This window comes from Vanellus vanellus (assembly GCF_965231255.1).
Source record: "Vanellus vanellus genome assembly, chromosome: 12".
Taxonomy (NCBI): Eukaryota; Metazoa; Chordata; class Aves; order Charadriiformes; family Charadriidae; genus Vanellus; species Vanellus vanellus.
Genome location: NC_138917.1, coordinates 12,170,381 through 12,186,522, shown reverse-complemented (window position 1 = coordinate 12,186,522; position 16,142 = coordinate 12,170,381). Strand labels below are relative to the sequence as shown.

At 41.7% G+C, this 16,142-nt stretch overlaps 1 protein-coding gene across 1 annotated transcript in view; it reads right to left on the bottom strand.

Annotated features, from left to right (window-relative positions):
* Positions 1-16,142, bottom strand: part of PHLPP2 (PH domain and leucine rich repeat protein phosphatase 2) — a gene marked incomplete at its 5' end in the record, with an annotated part of 30,708 nt that extends 14,566 nt beyond the window's left edge. The window contains 7 exons of the mRNA XM_082489635.1: positions 139-285; positions 4,335-4,489; positions 5,664-5,789; positions 6,223-6,413; positions 8,591-8,724; positions 15,284-15,528; positions 15,708-16,142. Of these exons, the coding sequence (XP_082345761.1) occupies positions 139-285; positions 4,335-4,489; positions 5,664-5,789; positions 6,223-6,413; positions 8,591-8,724; positions 15,284-15,528; positions 15,708-16,142 (1,433 nt within the window). The remainder of the gene's footprint in view (positions 1-138; positions 286-4,334; positions 4,490-5,663; positions 5,790-6,222; positions 6,414-8,590; positions 8,725-15,283; positions 15,529-15,707) is intronic.

Here is a 16,142-nt window from a genome sequence, read left to right as displayed (position 1 = left end):
GAGTCAAATCCATCATTCAGTCAAGGGGCAGAACAGGCTGCTCCAGCACTCACTTTCATGAGTAGTACCTTCATGTCAGCTGTGCTCAACTGAAGCACCAAGGATGTTTATGACTACAGATAAAAAGAATATACTCACTTCAACAGTTTGCCAATCTGACTTGGCAAGTAATGAAGTCCATTACAGGAAATATTAAGCTCTGTCAGAGTAGAGATCTCGCACAGTGATACAGGAAACTCTCCCAGTCTATTGTGAGACAGATTCAAGCTCTTCAACTGAGAAAACCTATTGGCAAGAATACTAGTTAATTCACAAACCTCCATAGTCTCAAAGCAAAAGCATACAAAACCATTCATGAAGAGTTTTTAAGTCTTTGTACACTAGCGATACAGTCAGCTAACTCATTATGGGAGTTTCTGCACAAATTTGGTTTTAAGTCACTGGTATTTTGTATCTCAGTGGTAATACTGAAACTGATCAAATACCACTGTTTTACTGCAGAACCTGATAACAACCCTCTATCCTGACTCCTGACAGGCTTCCTCCCAATGACTGTTACTAAGATTAAGGACACTAAAAATACTCAGTTCAAACTTACTTTCAAAGAATTTAGAGTAAGAGTCTACCATTACGCAGCTTGGGAAAAGAGGAGCTGAAAACATTAACTGGAACTGTTCCGAGAAGAACACAGAAGAGGGGAATACCCTTTTCAAGCTAGGCACAACAGAGGCCTAGCAGAGCTGCAAAAGGGAAAACTAGGAAAGTGCTGACTTCATGCTGGGAAGCCCCAAGACCTGCACCCAGAGCTCCTTGGAAGAGATTCCACATCTAAAGTGCCACTTGCTTGGCAGACTGTACCATAAGTACAGCCATGCAAGTACCGACACGGGCCTCATGTCACTATGGTCCCACCTGTGCTTAACAGATGGTCACCTATTCCAGCTCCTTCTATCACTGTGCTAGGTCCAAACAGAGACAAGAAACTGAGCATGGGCTGGGGTTCTTCTCAAAGAGTTCCTGCCTCTTTCTACAGGAAACAAAGTATTTTTCCCGAGGTAATAATCTCCTTATCCCAAACTGGAACCATCAGAAAGTAATTCACTGGGGAAATTAGTATCATACTTTTATGAGACAATTGCCAATCTAATGTAACATACCAGAGAAGTTCTTCTTAGAAATATATAGTTCATTCATCTGCTCCACTTAACACACATTTTGCTAGGCAATGGTGAGTAGCTCTTACTTTGAAGCAAATGTTTCAATATAGGTAACAAAACCAAGGTTAATCAGCTTGAGGGAGAATATTACTGCTAGCTTGAGATGTCTTGAAGTATAAGATTGAAAGGTTTTGAAATTTTTTCATCTTTATAGTAACTCCTTTTTCAGATTCAGAATACTTGGAATGATCTGTGTAGGAACTATGCATTATATTTCTCCATTTTGCTCTACAATCTTTGGGGGGAGGGGATTGTCGTAGTGTTGTTTTTTGTTTTGTTTGTTTGTTTGTTTTTTAAAAAGAGGGAGCATATCCGAAACTTGGACATGGGTTGTTGCTTTGAGAAAGCACCCTGTCATATAAATAAGGGCATAGTCATTTTATGTTTGCTGCAGCCCCAAACAGACTCTCTTGTAATATAACTGAAAGCCAAAGGGAAAGATTCTGTACTGGTAATAGCCTTCCTAAAGGGGAACATATTGTATGATGCAAAGATCTAAGTGATACAAAAATCAGAAATTTGCACATAGAACTTCACAACAATAATGGAAAAGAAGGAAACAATGAGGACAAATCTATAGATTTGAACTTTCTCATTACCTGGTTCAACTTTAAGAGACTTGGGACAGATCAAAGTTCTTACGTTTTGGAATCAGAAAATCCTTTAATGAAACTGCTTTCTCTGGAGTTCTACATTTTTCTATGGCACCTGTCCTTAACACCAAGGAGGTCTTTCTCCATCATTAGCAGAGTGGTGAGAAGCTGCCCCAAGAGGCACGGCATTAAACGCAACAGCATAACCAATTTTTAGAATTCATCCTTTTGCAACAGTATCAAAACAAACAAAATGGGCATAAAAGTTCCCAAAAGCTGGAGGGAAACTGGTACATGACACAGCTTGGTCTAAGACTCCTCAAGCAGACTGTCATATTTAACAGGGGGGACAATACCCAAAAGCCTTTTGAATTCTCCTTCTGTTCCTTCTCCTTTGTCCCAATATCCTCAAGCAGTAGGGATGTAGGGGTGGAATGCAAACCCAACTCTCATCAAGTTGTATACCTGAAGTATGTATATTACAGGGAATAAGGATCCTGAAATCGTTATGGCTACTCAAATTTTGGTCTGTGCTCTCACAGGGCATATTGAGATTACAGCAGAGAGGTATGGAAACACAGCAACAAATCCTCAATGGGATGGCCATTCTCTGTTCAGCTGCCCAAACTGGTGCTGAGCTGAAATATTCCCAATTTAATGCAACACCCTGCTTTGCCACCAAAGCATCCCAGTACAACTCTGTATCAACTAGCTAGAATGGTGACACGAAACATGCATGTGTCCACACATGCGTGTGCGTGCACACACACACTTATCAATGAAGATCAGACCTGATAATGTTTTCCAGAAAAGGGAGCTACTTGAAATGCAGTACGTTACATAAAAAATACGGTAGAAGATGTAACAAAACAGGTGGGGTTATTTAATTTCCTTTGCTTAACATTACCCTTTTAGTTAATTATTTTTGTTCCATTATTATAGTTCTAGCTAATTAGACTCCTAGAGCTTCAAAGATTGCCTCAGAGGAAGAGATCTGATCATTGCAAAAAATTCTGCTGTCTGGAATTGTCAGTCTCTAGGCACTGATAACACCTACTGCAAGTGAGCAAGTTTCTTCATTTGGGGCTGCAACCTGATAAACATCCTTAAAACCTCAGAAAGAGAATCTTTTCAAAAGGCAATGAGCAGCCTTACGTGGGCTACCTAATGCTACCTGTTTATTCAAGATTGTGTGCAGTGAGGGCTTCTTTTATGGCTTTTGTTTGTTTGAGGATTTCAGCTTCATCAGACATAGTCACTGCCAGGAATAGAGTCGAATTTCTGACATGTCAGATCTCTTGTTGACTACATGCAAGGTCAAAAGAAATTTCAAGCCCCTTTGCTGATCCTGTGAACCAAGGATACCGCATTTTAGAAAATAAAGTTCTGATACGGCTTTCAACATCATACAATCTATTTGAAGAGAAGTAGAAAGCAAAATCTTGAATTATTTTAAGCAGCTTTCCAATAACAGAATCTATTACAATTCAGCATAGAAAACATTTAGACAAGTTTGGAATTAAAACACCACCAGACTAGACTCTGACTCTCAGTGAAACTGCAGAGAATTCCCACAAGTGAGCAATTTTTTTCCCCCTGTATACCCTCCTCTCAGACACCTAGGTATCTCATTACTCTGTAGGAAGAAAAATGAAATAACTTTGTAATAGGCACCTAGAGATAAAACCAAAATAAAAGGAAAACACACAAAAAAAACCTCAACCCAACCCAAAACCCTGCAGTTTTGCGAAGTTTCTCCAAATATATTTTGCTTAAGGCACAGTGTGTTCGAAACACAGAGCCATTTGACAATATTACTACAGGCTTCCTAACAGCTTTCAAAATACATAGAGCGACTCCTTGAATTCTTTTTAGCATGGCTAGCATAGATAGAGGAAGATTAGTCTGTTGCTATGTTGTTATGGCGTTCAGAAATTAATTTCAAAATATTTTTATAAGACTCCTTCACTTACCTAAGATGACTACATCATGCTTCCATACCATCACACAACTGCTACTCTCTTAAAAGCAGATCATTACAAGTTCCCAAAGCAAAGCTGGAGTCTCACAGGCCCTCTGCCAATTCCAAATACAGATTCAGAACTTACCAAAACAGGCTTTTCAGACCTGCACTTCTTCCTACAAACACTTACCCAAAACAGCAGCATTATGCTTTCCCTCACCTTTTATTTTATACCCCAAAATATTCTGTTTAGCAAGCAGCCTTATATTACTATTGCATCTTGTCCATACAAACGGCTTATCTCTCCACAAGGCTCATCTCAGATCAAATTTAGCACAAAGAATCTGTGGAAGGGAGTTCACAAATACTGTAAATTGTTGGAAGCTTATGCCTGCCTGTGCTGTTCAGTTCTGCTTCCTAGCCCCCTCATTTGTTAGGGCTTCCAGAAGATCAATCTTTTTACTATCCCACAAGAATGGGCAATACACTCCCCCTCCTCTTTATCCCTGGATGAACATGTCAAGAACTCCAAATGTAGAAGAAAAATAATTCTTTGCAGACCTGCAAAGAGAGTCAAGACTCCCTGCTCCACTTGATCTCATAAAATTGTGTCGTAGGTTGAGGTAGATGATGTCTTGACTGTAGAAGAGGTGCTCAGGTACTTCCTCAAGGCTGTAGCACGAAAGATCAACCATGCTAAGTCGCATAGACACAACCTGAAAAGAAGGAGGAAGAGCTGCAGCTGCGCAACAATTTTTCTCTGGAAGTCTAATGGAAGACCAAAGAATGCAAGTAGTAAACAATTTTCAAGAACCCCCTTGTACCTACCAGCTAGAGTCCATGCAGGAAACTGAGTCCATGGGGTATGAGTTTATGCCGTTTACTGCTACTGTTTCTGCAAGCCCCCTGACAAGGATGCGTATCTGGATACCAACTAGGACACACAGAAAGCCCTGCTCTGTATGTGCAATGGGCGCTGCCTGAAAGCTAGATCATAAGAGAGTCGACCTAATGCAGAAAATTGTATCTTTGGCTGAGGAAACTGCTGAGAAAGCATAATCTCTGAGTGCCTTCCAAAGGTGCAAGCAGCAACAGGAAGCAGTTCACTTTCCAGTTCAGTCCTTTAAGGTTTACAGAACCTCTTCTTGGCCTAGCTACTTCTTCCGACTTTTCTTTGTTAGCTTGTTCAGGGTATAATATTAAAAACATAACCTGTTATGATGAAAAGGCTTCATAAATTACGATTTTGCAATATTTCATAAAGTCTTTGCAAATACCAGATGTCCTTTCATTAAGTATGCTTTGTTTCAAGGTCTTCAGTGCTTCATTCCAGATTTTATGACCTGCTTTATCCTCAACTCATTTCATAATATTATATGAGGTCAAAGTGTGGCTCAGCACTAAGGTATCACCATCTAATTGTACTTTAATGTGAAATAAGGACACAGCTTTGAACAAAGTACACTTCCCTTGCTGACCTACGATCTCTGTATTAACTCAAACCTATCAGGGTAGCCCCATCCCAGTCCAGGCCACAGTTTAGGCAGATTCAAGTAAGGCAACAGGTACCATTTATAGGTTTCTATGGCTAAAGTCACCTAGTGTCTGGGGTTTGCTCTAGTGACCTGTGATTAGCTACTCTCAATAGGTGCAGCGGGGATGAAAAAAAAATATGCAGAACTACTCCTCAATATTGTCACACAGGCAGAGAAGGCTAAAAGAAAACTTCTGTAGTCCCAAGCACATAAGAAATGAAGAAAGCTGGAAAGTGTCCTGGGTACTTTCTCCAGCAGCATAGCTTCATCTCTGCCTGTATATCAAGCCTGCATCAGGAAACCCTTCTTACCCCTGTACCCACCACCTTAAATACTGCGGTCTCCCCGGCCTCACCGTGGATGCCTGTCGGTGCCACCGCTGGCACTCTGCCAGCGTTTCAAAGGAAACATGGTATGTTTGAGCTTGTGCTCCAGCAGACGTGAAAGCAAGTGTATACTGCCGACGTTTCAACTCTTCCACCTGCAAAGGGAAAACTGAAAATAAAAGTCTGCCTAAACTCCAGCAGTTACAATGGATCTGAAGTCTAGGGTGAGGTATTACTGACACCCAGCAACATCATACTTTGCTGAAAATGCAATTGTAAAGTTATTGGAGAGAAACACAGAAGTAAATCCTTTCTAACATCTTTCTGCAGAAGTAGGTCCAAGAAGTAATAATTTCCAGAACGCCCATTCACAACACTGGCTACTAACATGAAAGCAGAACTAGCGTCTCTTCGTTTTATCAGCCTTAAGGCTACTACTTAAGGAAAGCAAGTAGAAAGGGGTTGTACAACTGTCTGCACACGTTAATTTGTTACAAAAGCCTAGATTAACCTCTTGTGGATAATACCCATCATTATAATCCCTTCTTCCTTTCTAAGCCACAGGAAGCTAACCAAAAGAAGTCTTACCTTCCCTCCAACGAGAGGCAAGATGTGCATCTTCCCTGTGTGGCTATCTTTCACAGAGGACACAATGAGGCACGTACCGCAGAGAATTACCAAGCGCTCTGCCCACTTGTGCAACTGGGTCTTTCCTTTGCGTACGTTATAGACTCCAGAGAGCAGGATGCGATCTAACTGTTCCACTTGACATGGCTTTTCTGAAGAAAAAGGGGGCATTAGGATTTACTTTCCATTTGATCTTCATTCTCAGCTGTGAGTACAAATAGCAACACAACTATAACATGCAAAATCAGTTATTGTAAGGAACAAGTAAAGACAAGTTGCACTTTAAAAAAAATCTCTTGCAGAGGACAAGCAACTTTCTCAGTCAGTACAGTAATGTTTGGTAAGCAACCCATGTGAGCTTTTCAGTATGTTATAACAGTTACCATGTAGCATGCTTTTAACCTACAGGTAATTACAGACCTTAGCAAATTTAGACACTTGCCAAACATCCTTCATTCAGATGCAATATAAAAGCAATTTCAAACTCTCATTGTGTCAGCAAAAGTCACAGAAACCATCAAATAAGTGACTTCTACCATCCTTTAAAGGAAGACCTGGAAAATCAGCTACAGAAGAAAGTTATTTTCCTGAAGATGATTCAAGTGAATGGGTTCCAGCACTGACTGTTATAGCCATGCTGCATGCACTGCTAACTGTGATTCTAACCAGCAAAGCAGAATTCTACTTCAGCCTTCTAATTCAAATTTAAAGCACTATCTTGATGTTTATAGCAGGCTAAATTTAGCTGAAATATTTAGTTGTTTATTTACACTAGTAGCTTTGTTTCAGGGATGTGAAGTTTGGCACAAGATGTCTTTTAATGGTGAGAAACTCTCATAATCCACAGAAAATATTGCTTGGATTTCACCGAGCTGAAAGACCAGCCCCAGACTTGTAAGAAAACAATATTACGGGACTAAAAGTGGCATCATACTGACTGCCACTGCAGCATTGTTCCAAGCCCCAGATATTACTAAGCAGCTACACCAATTCTCCAGTTTCCCCATCCCCTCCAAAATACTTGTGACACCTATGTCCTAGTGCTATGAGACATCCAGGGGCAATGTTCAAGGACTTCTGCTCTGAACCCCAGCTATTTCACAACTCCTCAAGCTATGTGTAAGAATGTTAACCTCTAGGGATAGGTAAGTTCCTGTCACTCTTTGCAGCTCCTGAGCTTGGCCTTCAATGTCACTGTGATCATGCTTAACTCCATGCTCCAATTAACCAGCACAGGCTTTCCCATGGAGATCAAGGATACAGATCATCAATAGACACCTTAACAGCATCTTACAAGTTAAAAAAAAATCCACCTATAGCAATATCTCTCCTCCTTCCAGCTGCAGTAACTTCTGACTCCCTACTCCTTGCCCTATAAATCCAGGCTGTATGCATGTCATACTTCTTTCCGTCTCCATTATACTTCAACACTGTTTTGCCTGTTCTGCACACAGCTCCGGAACAGAAGGGGTTTGTGTCAGGTAAATGGGTGGAGAAGCTGACTTCTTATGATTCTATTTTTTGACACTGAACAAACAAATGATGGCTAGCGGCTTAGTCAGGCTGCCCAGTTCCGCTATGCAAGAAAAATTTTCCATTAAAAGCACCTGTTTTTTTTTTCTGAAATGCAAAAAATGCACAGGTGAAGTATTTAAAAGTAATGAAATAACTTCATTATAAGCTTTCATCACCCTTATTTCTTTTATAGTTAACTCTTCACTTCAGTGATTTCCTTTTCCAACTGCTAGCACCATAACACCAATGGGCCTACAGCTATCATTCTGTTGCTCCTTATGCCCATGGTACCCTGCCCAAACAAATTCAGTAGGCCACTCACAAGTCTCACTTCTGCAATGAAATGCACAGGGTTTCTAATGGCAGCCTGCACTATTATTAAACCAGTTGGCACTTTCACCCTCTACAGGCTGTGGAGGTATTTGACCAGGACTTTCCTTGCCCATATCCATACAGCTTTTGGAAATACAATCCTCAGGCATATATAGACCAAACTACAGTATGTTTCTGATCCCATTAGGAGCTTTAAGGCATTTGTTGTAACATTGGAAATTAAAGCAATCTTGTGTCTTCCTGTGGAGCTCTCTTTTCTCAAGCCATAAAAGCCATAGAAGATAGTTCAAGAGAACTACAGAATTCTGTTTTTTTTCTATTAATCTTGAAAACTTATTTTAAGAAATGGTTACTGATGCTTTGGGTGTTTGACATAGCCATCTATAAACCCAACAGATCAATAACTTGGGTTTCAACCGAGTTCTACCTCATAACTGAAGCTACAGGAACAGCAACAGTGTGCACACACAAAATTTCTTACCACTGTAAAAGCGAATCATACAGCTGAGGTCAGAGTTTGCTGCCTCTTCCTGCATCCTGACAGGATCATCAAAACCCAACCCAGCCAAGTAGTCATACACAATCTGAAGGGGTTTTTCTGTTGGCTCCAGCCTCCTGTCGAAACATACAAGAAAGTAGTTTGAGAATGCAAAAAAGATTAAACAAGACTCACTGCAGCTAAAGTGTAAGGAATACTGACATACTGGTTGTTCTGCTCCTCTGAAAAGGTCTGGCAAGCATGCATCCTTGGGGTCTGTGCTTCCTGCTTGTTAAGTAGCACTTAAGAACTGTAGCACTTGAAGAATTACATTGCAGAAGGGAAACAGAGAAAAAGCAATAGGCATAAGCCATACAATCTATGGTGATCATTTTCATTCCACAATTTAAGGAGCACCAGGAGGAAACAATGACAAGAAACAAAACCAGAAATACTGCACAAAAAGCAGACGCCAAATAATTAGAAAACCTATGTATAATGACTGAAATATATAAAAGAACTCTACTTAAATTTCTCTTCCACATGCAGCTGGGAGCAAAGCATATGAGAATCCTCCCGAAGAATGACTTCTAAAAAGAAAGAAAAAAAAAAAAAGTCCCATTCTCTTTAGCTCTCATCAGCGCAAGATTCTTATGCTTTGGCAAATTAACTCAAACAGCACATTTAAAAAAAGGCGGTTTTAGAATACAACACATCACAGGAAGGATTCAGTGGCTAACTTGAATAAACGGCAAAAAGAGAAAGTTCTCCTGAAACATCAGGTTTAGTATATTCAGAGCAGAAAAGATGTTTTCTGATCCTCTCATCTCACTTCTTCCAGAGACGGTGAATTGTTATTTTCTGCAATGAAAATAACAGGTTCTCACTAAATTAGAAGTTTTACTTTAGGGAAAAAAAATCTTAGTGTAAAAGATTAAGCACTGAAAATGTAAGATGGGAGTTGAAATAAATTGCTCCAGTGGTCCATTCATTATCCACCATTAAATATCATCATTTATAATCTAAAAGTGCCTACCTTCAGGTTACGGTCACTGAACCTTGACTTGTCACCTATTCTTTAAACAGGTGTTTATAAGTCATGAGACTACCCATTGCAAACTTCCTTTTCAAGATGAGGCTCAATATGCTTTTAAAATTTTCTTGCAATAGGGTGGGTTTACTTCAACTCAAAATAATTTTTACCACTGACTTTTTTTTTTTTAAGCTTACCTACATTCTGTAAGTGCTAGCACCACAACTGTTTGCTGTATCCTTGTACTGACTACACAAAACCATACAGAGACGTGTTGGTTTTGCTCAATGGTATTTATATTCCTGGATCAAACCTGCTCTTGACTATTTGGCACATTTACTCATACCCTGTCAATCCACAAGTCTCCTGAATTGCAGTTTTTGCAAGTAACAGCCTCCTTCCTCTCCTCTTTAGGATTTAGTACACTTGGCTTTCCATAAATATATCCAGCAATATTGAAAGGCAGTGTTTTCCAGAGAATACTATATGCTAAACCACCTAGATAAACCTCTTGCACTGACTTCTCAGCACTCATTGCTACCTCCATAGCCTTCTATGCCTTCTTGAGTTGTTACCTTTCTTTTAGCCACAGATTATTAACAGAGCAACTGAACAGTGCAACTTTACCTTTCTTAATTCAGGGGTACTCTAACCCCTCATCCAAAAAAAAAAAAAAATGCTTACACTGAATAACAGTTTCCAATTTGTAAGGTATCAGCCAAGGAGTTTTATTGGCTTGTGCATTGGTTTTCTACCAATGACATCAGAATGAAGAATCACAGCCTGGTTTGGGTTGGAAGGGACCTTTAAAGGTCATCTAGTCCTGCCCCCCTGTAATGAGTAGGGACATCTTCAACTAGATCAGGTTGCTCAGAGTCCCATCCAACATCACACACTGCAATGAATGACTAATGTCTTTGGTGACCAAGCTTGAAATTTCAAAGCATCAAGATCAAGTTTGTTCGGTAAGACCTGTTTTCTACTAAACTTTGTTGACTTGCATACATCATTTATACTGCATGTCTTAACGTGATATATTTTATTACTGTATGTACCAAACCTTTCTGCTTCTTCTCAACTGAAGAACAAAAATATTTCTGATTCTTTCTAATGGTTATACTATAGTATTACCACTATTACTGGCAGCTTTACAAATGCCATCTCATAATTAAGGCAGAACTGATTTCATAAGACATGCACCATTTACAAGTATCTAGTCATCCTTCGTAGTCAACAGGACACACCTCAAGAAATAAAATTATCTCAGGTATTTCAAGCACATACATTGCAACTCTTTCACTTCACACATAGGACTTCTAGATCATAAACAGGATTACTCTTCAAAGCTATGGGCCAAACCAACAAAGTTTCTAGCCTAAAAAGACAATGTAGTTGATATACAGCTGATCCAGAAAAGCTGTTCTTACCGCTCAATGTTTGCTAAGCCCCATTAGAGCAACTTTGCTCCCCCCCCTTTTTGTTTTACATACATGATAGCAGTGAATATGACACCAAACTTTCAAAATAGCTTTCTGAGGTAATCTTGGAAATTACAAAGCTGTGCATCTGTCTCCTATAACAGGCAAGCTACAAGAAACTGGAATAAATAATAGATTGCACCAAACAATGCTGACTTCCAATATGGTAAACCCTGATGTATTCTATACCCTTCAGCACAAAATCCAAGAAGATTATGAGACATTTGGATCTCCAAATACCTTGCCCAAGTTTCCCTTGACTACACCTAGATTCCAATTCTTCTGGTATCAAAGCCTTATTCTTGCCAGAAAAAAGCTTTTCCAGCATGTGATCCATGGCTCAGGAACCATAAATGCTTGAGTGTCACTCACAAAAAGTAGTCTGCATCTAGATTTCCTAGGAAAAAAAAACAAACCACTCAAACATTACAATTTGGTTGCTGAATGGACTGAGGCTTTTGCAAGTATGCACTGAACAATATACTTCTTGCGCATTCACAAAGCACCTTAATACAGTAAAGGGATGTGCTTTTCTTATGTCACAAATTAAATCACAGTTATACGGGTTGATCAATACTCTCTGAGGCACAGTACTGTGGCTTACCCTCCCGAAAAAACTGGATACTCTATCCCACCACACTTGCCCCTTCTGAAGAAGGGATTTGATTTTTTTCATTATTTTTATTCTTCTAATCTTTCACTTCAGCAAGAATTAATGCTGCAGGGTTTCAAAACGCTAACTTAAAAAAAATTATTTTCTTTCTTGTCCACATAAGTCAAACTGATACACTTGAAGATATCAAACACACCGCCTCAGTTTTGTTTCCTTTCTAAAAAAGCCATGTACAAAAGGATTATTGCCAGTAATATCTATTCAAGCCTAATCCCTTAACAAACGTATCTCTCTTGCCATAGTACCATTCCTATCTGAAAACCAATCAAAAGAGTAGTCTGTACTATTGCACCATCTAGGTTTGCTTGCCACTGGCTGGAAGACCAGTCTTGCCAAAAAGTTAAGTCTTCTGAATTCTTCAAGTTGTCTGCAAAACACCACAAGTTGTTCAAAGTTCACCACCTGGCAAAAGAGTTTGAGTTTATAGAAAAAACTACACCTAAAAAGTCACATGTACACAGGAGGCAATGACTGACCACTCCACAGATGAAGCACGGCTTGGTGTTACACATTTCAAGGGTGAAGACCTGGTGGGAAGGGTGTTTGCCTCCCAGCCTGTGGCTGAGCTACTCTCCTGGTACTAGCCGTAAGCTGGGCGTGTGACCGAGGAGACACCAGCGCAGAGTCCAGGTGCTTAGCTAATGACACTCACAGGTCCAGCACAGGGCTTAGTAAATAAATTAATGAACAAACCAGCTCATTACCTACGGACCATATTCAAACAAGGAAAGGGAATAATTCATCGAATGCCTTTGGAGATATTCCAAAGACCTGACTGAATGGATCGCTGGTCTAAGTTCTTGTCAAGAGCCATGTGATTCACTAACAAAACCCAGGATAGGCCAGGAAAGGGAAAACCAAAACCAGTACCAGGAACAGCAGTTTCTATACAGAATTTCTTTACTACCACAATCAAGGCTGACAGGTTCCAGAGGCAATAGTTAAAGCTTGAGGCAGAAAACTGTGCTTTCTCTTTGAGAGAATGCAATGTGGTGTGAAACTCAGACTGGCACGTGATCATATTAGAAATGTAAAAATTCAACTTGTAGCCAATGCAATACACACTGAATGCTGGCACACATGGAGAACACCCTGGCTGTCACAGCAGCTGCTATTTGACACAAACAGCCCATTATATGCACATCAGTATCATATATCAGGTACTGGACACTTCCACTAGTCAGAGAAGCAGCTCCGTTAAGAGAAGGTGCAAAGGGTATGGAGACAGAAAAGCCAACAAAAGGTAGCAACAGTTCCACAACTTCTGCTGTGACTGTAGCTCTACTTCATAAGGAACAGTCAAGTTTGCAAATCTTTGTAGTTTAAATTTTTGTTGCAAGGGGTGTCCAGACCAAAGAAGGTTATCTCTGCCATTTTTGTTCAATCCTCCCCTGTGCAGGAAGGTACAATTTCTAAATATGAAAGGATGCTAACATAAGGAAAGATTCTAGCTAGGAGAACTCTAAAGATCCTTGAGGTGCACTGTGGAGAAGAAAAGAAAGTTCTGACAGAAACTGACTCCCCTGTGCACAGACTTGAGAGGCAAACACAAAATGATCACAAGGACACCACTGAACATTTAAAGTGAATACACAAAAATACACACACTTCTTCTCGTTACTGTCTAGCTTTCAGTATTCCGAGTTAGGTGCCAAATCATTCCTTGCCATACTCAGCTTCTGAAAGAAAGTCACCTACTGATACTACAAGGATGAAGAATTCAGAAGTTGTTTGGGAGAAAAACGTACCTACGGTAAAATGCAATCAGATACTTAAAGTAATTTGTATTCACAAACACATTATTAAAGTAATCAGCAACTTTGTTCAAGGAAGGAATTATCGCAACAGTGCATGGGGATATCTCGAGCATTCTGTCATCTTCCTGTGGACATGCAAGCAGGTACCATCCAGGCCTGCTTCCTGTTACTAACACAGATTTTACTGAAGCAATACTGGTAATTGCCATGTCTCTACTGAGAACACCCCCAGTAGGAAGTAATTCAGGGATCTCTTCAGTGGCAAATACGTTTTGAGAATTACGAGGAACAGACACATTGTAATTAAGAAATCTTCATGACATTTAAGATCAATCTTGACAAAGTGCTAAACATATTGAGAGGCAACAAGAGTGGGAAGTAAACATTTACAACTTGATACATGCTTCTAGAACACTGATGGCAGGACCACTTTGCTAATCCAGTGCAAAGCCTGCCATAAATCAAAGACAGGCACAGCTACCTAGCACTTGAAAAGAGACAGATATTGAAAAGAATTCACACACAAAAGCCATATCAAAAGCTAAAAAAAGCCCAAATGTCCCTCTTTGAACACATTTACAAGCTTTAACTAGCCTTTTTCATGATCCCCAGTAAAGCGTCTGCTCTTCTTTCTAAATGCTGGAAAATCTGCTCGCTGTTAGGGTCCAAACCAAGCTAATTTCCTTATAAATTCTTCAAGCAGTGAATGGAGATTTTCAGCTGCCTCAAAGGCTACATTCAAGTGTCCATCTTCCCTCATACAGTATTTATAACTAACCTACCCCTCATTCCATTAACTCAGGTTGGGCAAGGCAAACAGGACTAAATAACTTTTTTCAACAGTCAGTTTTAACTATATCCTATTCTCTGCGTCTCTCGCCACCAGCACTCCTTCCCTCATGCTATGTTTTTAAAATTGGACACATGCAACTCGTGACTTTCATTGCGTTATCAAGAAAACAGCTATTAGTTCTGTTCAGCATGTACTGACTCTGCTGCTTAGCCTTCAAGTAAGGAGATCACAGCAATTTTTTTTTCCCCTGAGAATAGGACTGGCAACTTTATAACTGAATCTTAAGTCCAGAAGACTCAATGCAAAGTCTAAATCCTAACAAACCTAATTGGAGCTTGCAAACCTAGAAGAGCCCATACTACACCCACAGCATAAAGGTCATGTACATTAAACCCTGAGCTGTCTATTTTCAGCCTAAATCAACTGCAGGCATAAAACATATAATCTGATGCTTAAGCCTTCTTTATATAACCCTTACTACACTATCTTTCTGTCTACCTTTAATTATTTACCTGGCAAGTCTTCTTAGCAAAAAAAAATTACTAACACATAAATATTACATGACCTAACTGTGAAAGAACCTTACATGTTTCACTGACTCAGAATAACTGTTTACAGCCTCTTAAATAGCTTAAGTTTTCTGGACACTAAAACACGTATAACATAGAACATCACAAAGAAGCATATGAACATTAGCCTCTACCTACAAAATGAGGACATGCTTCTGGTTGGAGCACCAGCCAAACCCTCCCAGTTAAAACACCTATGCCTTGAGATGTGTAAAAGGTGCACCACCACTTCATTTTTATGAACTGCATTACCCAAGGCTGTATTTAACTGCTACCTACCACCTCTATCTGTTCCACATCTGCCCTGCTAACACACGTAGGCACACAGTGAACAGAGCCCTGCAAGAATAAAGCAAATGCTTCTCAAACAGGTTTATCCTTTCTCAGCCTCACCTGACCAGGTCTCCGTGAAGTTGCAAAAAGAGGTTTTTCCTCTCTTCTCCATCACATATCTCAGCCGCTGGGGTCTCCACCGTACAGAGGACCAAGCGCAAATCCGAAGAAGTGGCAGCCACAGCATCTCTTCCATAAACATACACACAGCCTCGTCCGACGTCCTCTTTCAGCCAGTCCCTCTCACGGGAACCAAACCGACTCCTGTTCAAGCAGCTCCTGCTCCCGTTGCGCTTCACGTTTCTCTGCAAGGCAGCCCAAACCCGAGCGTCAGCAGCTGCCTCCGAGCCGCCGTCCAACAGCCCCCCTACCCCCAGGCCGCAGCTGACCGCCCCGGCCCGGGCTCACAGGCCGCCCCTCCGCACAGGCCGCCGGCGCGGCCGGGCCCGAGGGGAAGGGGGCGGCCGGGCCCGGAGAGCCCCACCGCGCCGCTCGGCTGGAGGCTACCGCGCCGCCGGCGCCGCCCTGGGACCGGGCCGCGATGAGCCGGCGGGAACCCCACGGCACCGGGCCCGGCGGGCCGGACAGAGCAGACCGCCGGGCCGCCCGCCTCAGACGAGGGCACTGACAGACCCGGGCCCGGCCGCGCTGTCCCGCCAAGGTCGAGGCGCCGAGCTGCCTCAGCGGCCCCGCCGCAACGACTCGCCCTCGCCCCCGCGCCTCCGAGCTGCCGGCGGGCCGAGCGGTCCCCGAACGGCGCAGGCCCCGGTCCCCTCCTCACCTTCAGCACCCGGATGCCGCCGCGGGGCCCGGCTCGGCCCCCCCGCGCGCCGCCCGGCGGCGCCGCCGCCTCGTCCGGCTCCTCAGGCTCCGGCGTCTCCCTGGGCCCGGGCCTCGGCCCCAGCCCGGCCTCCCCCAT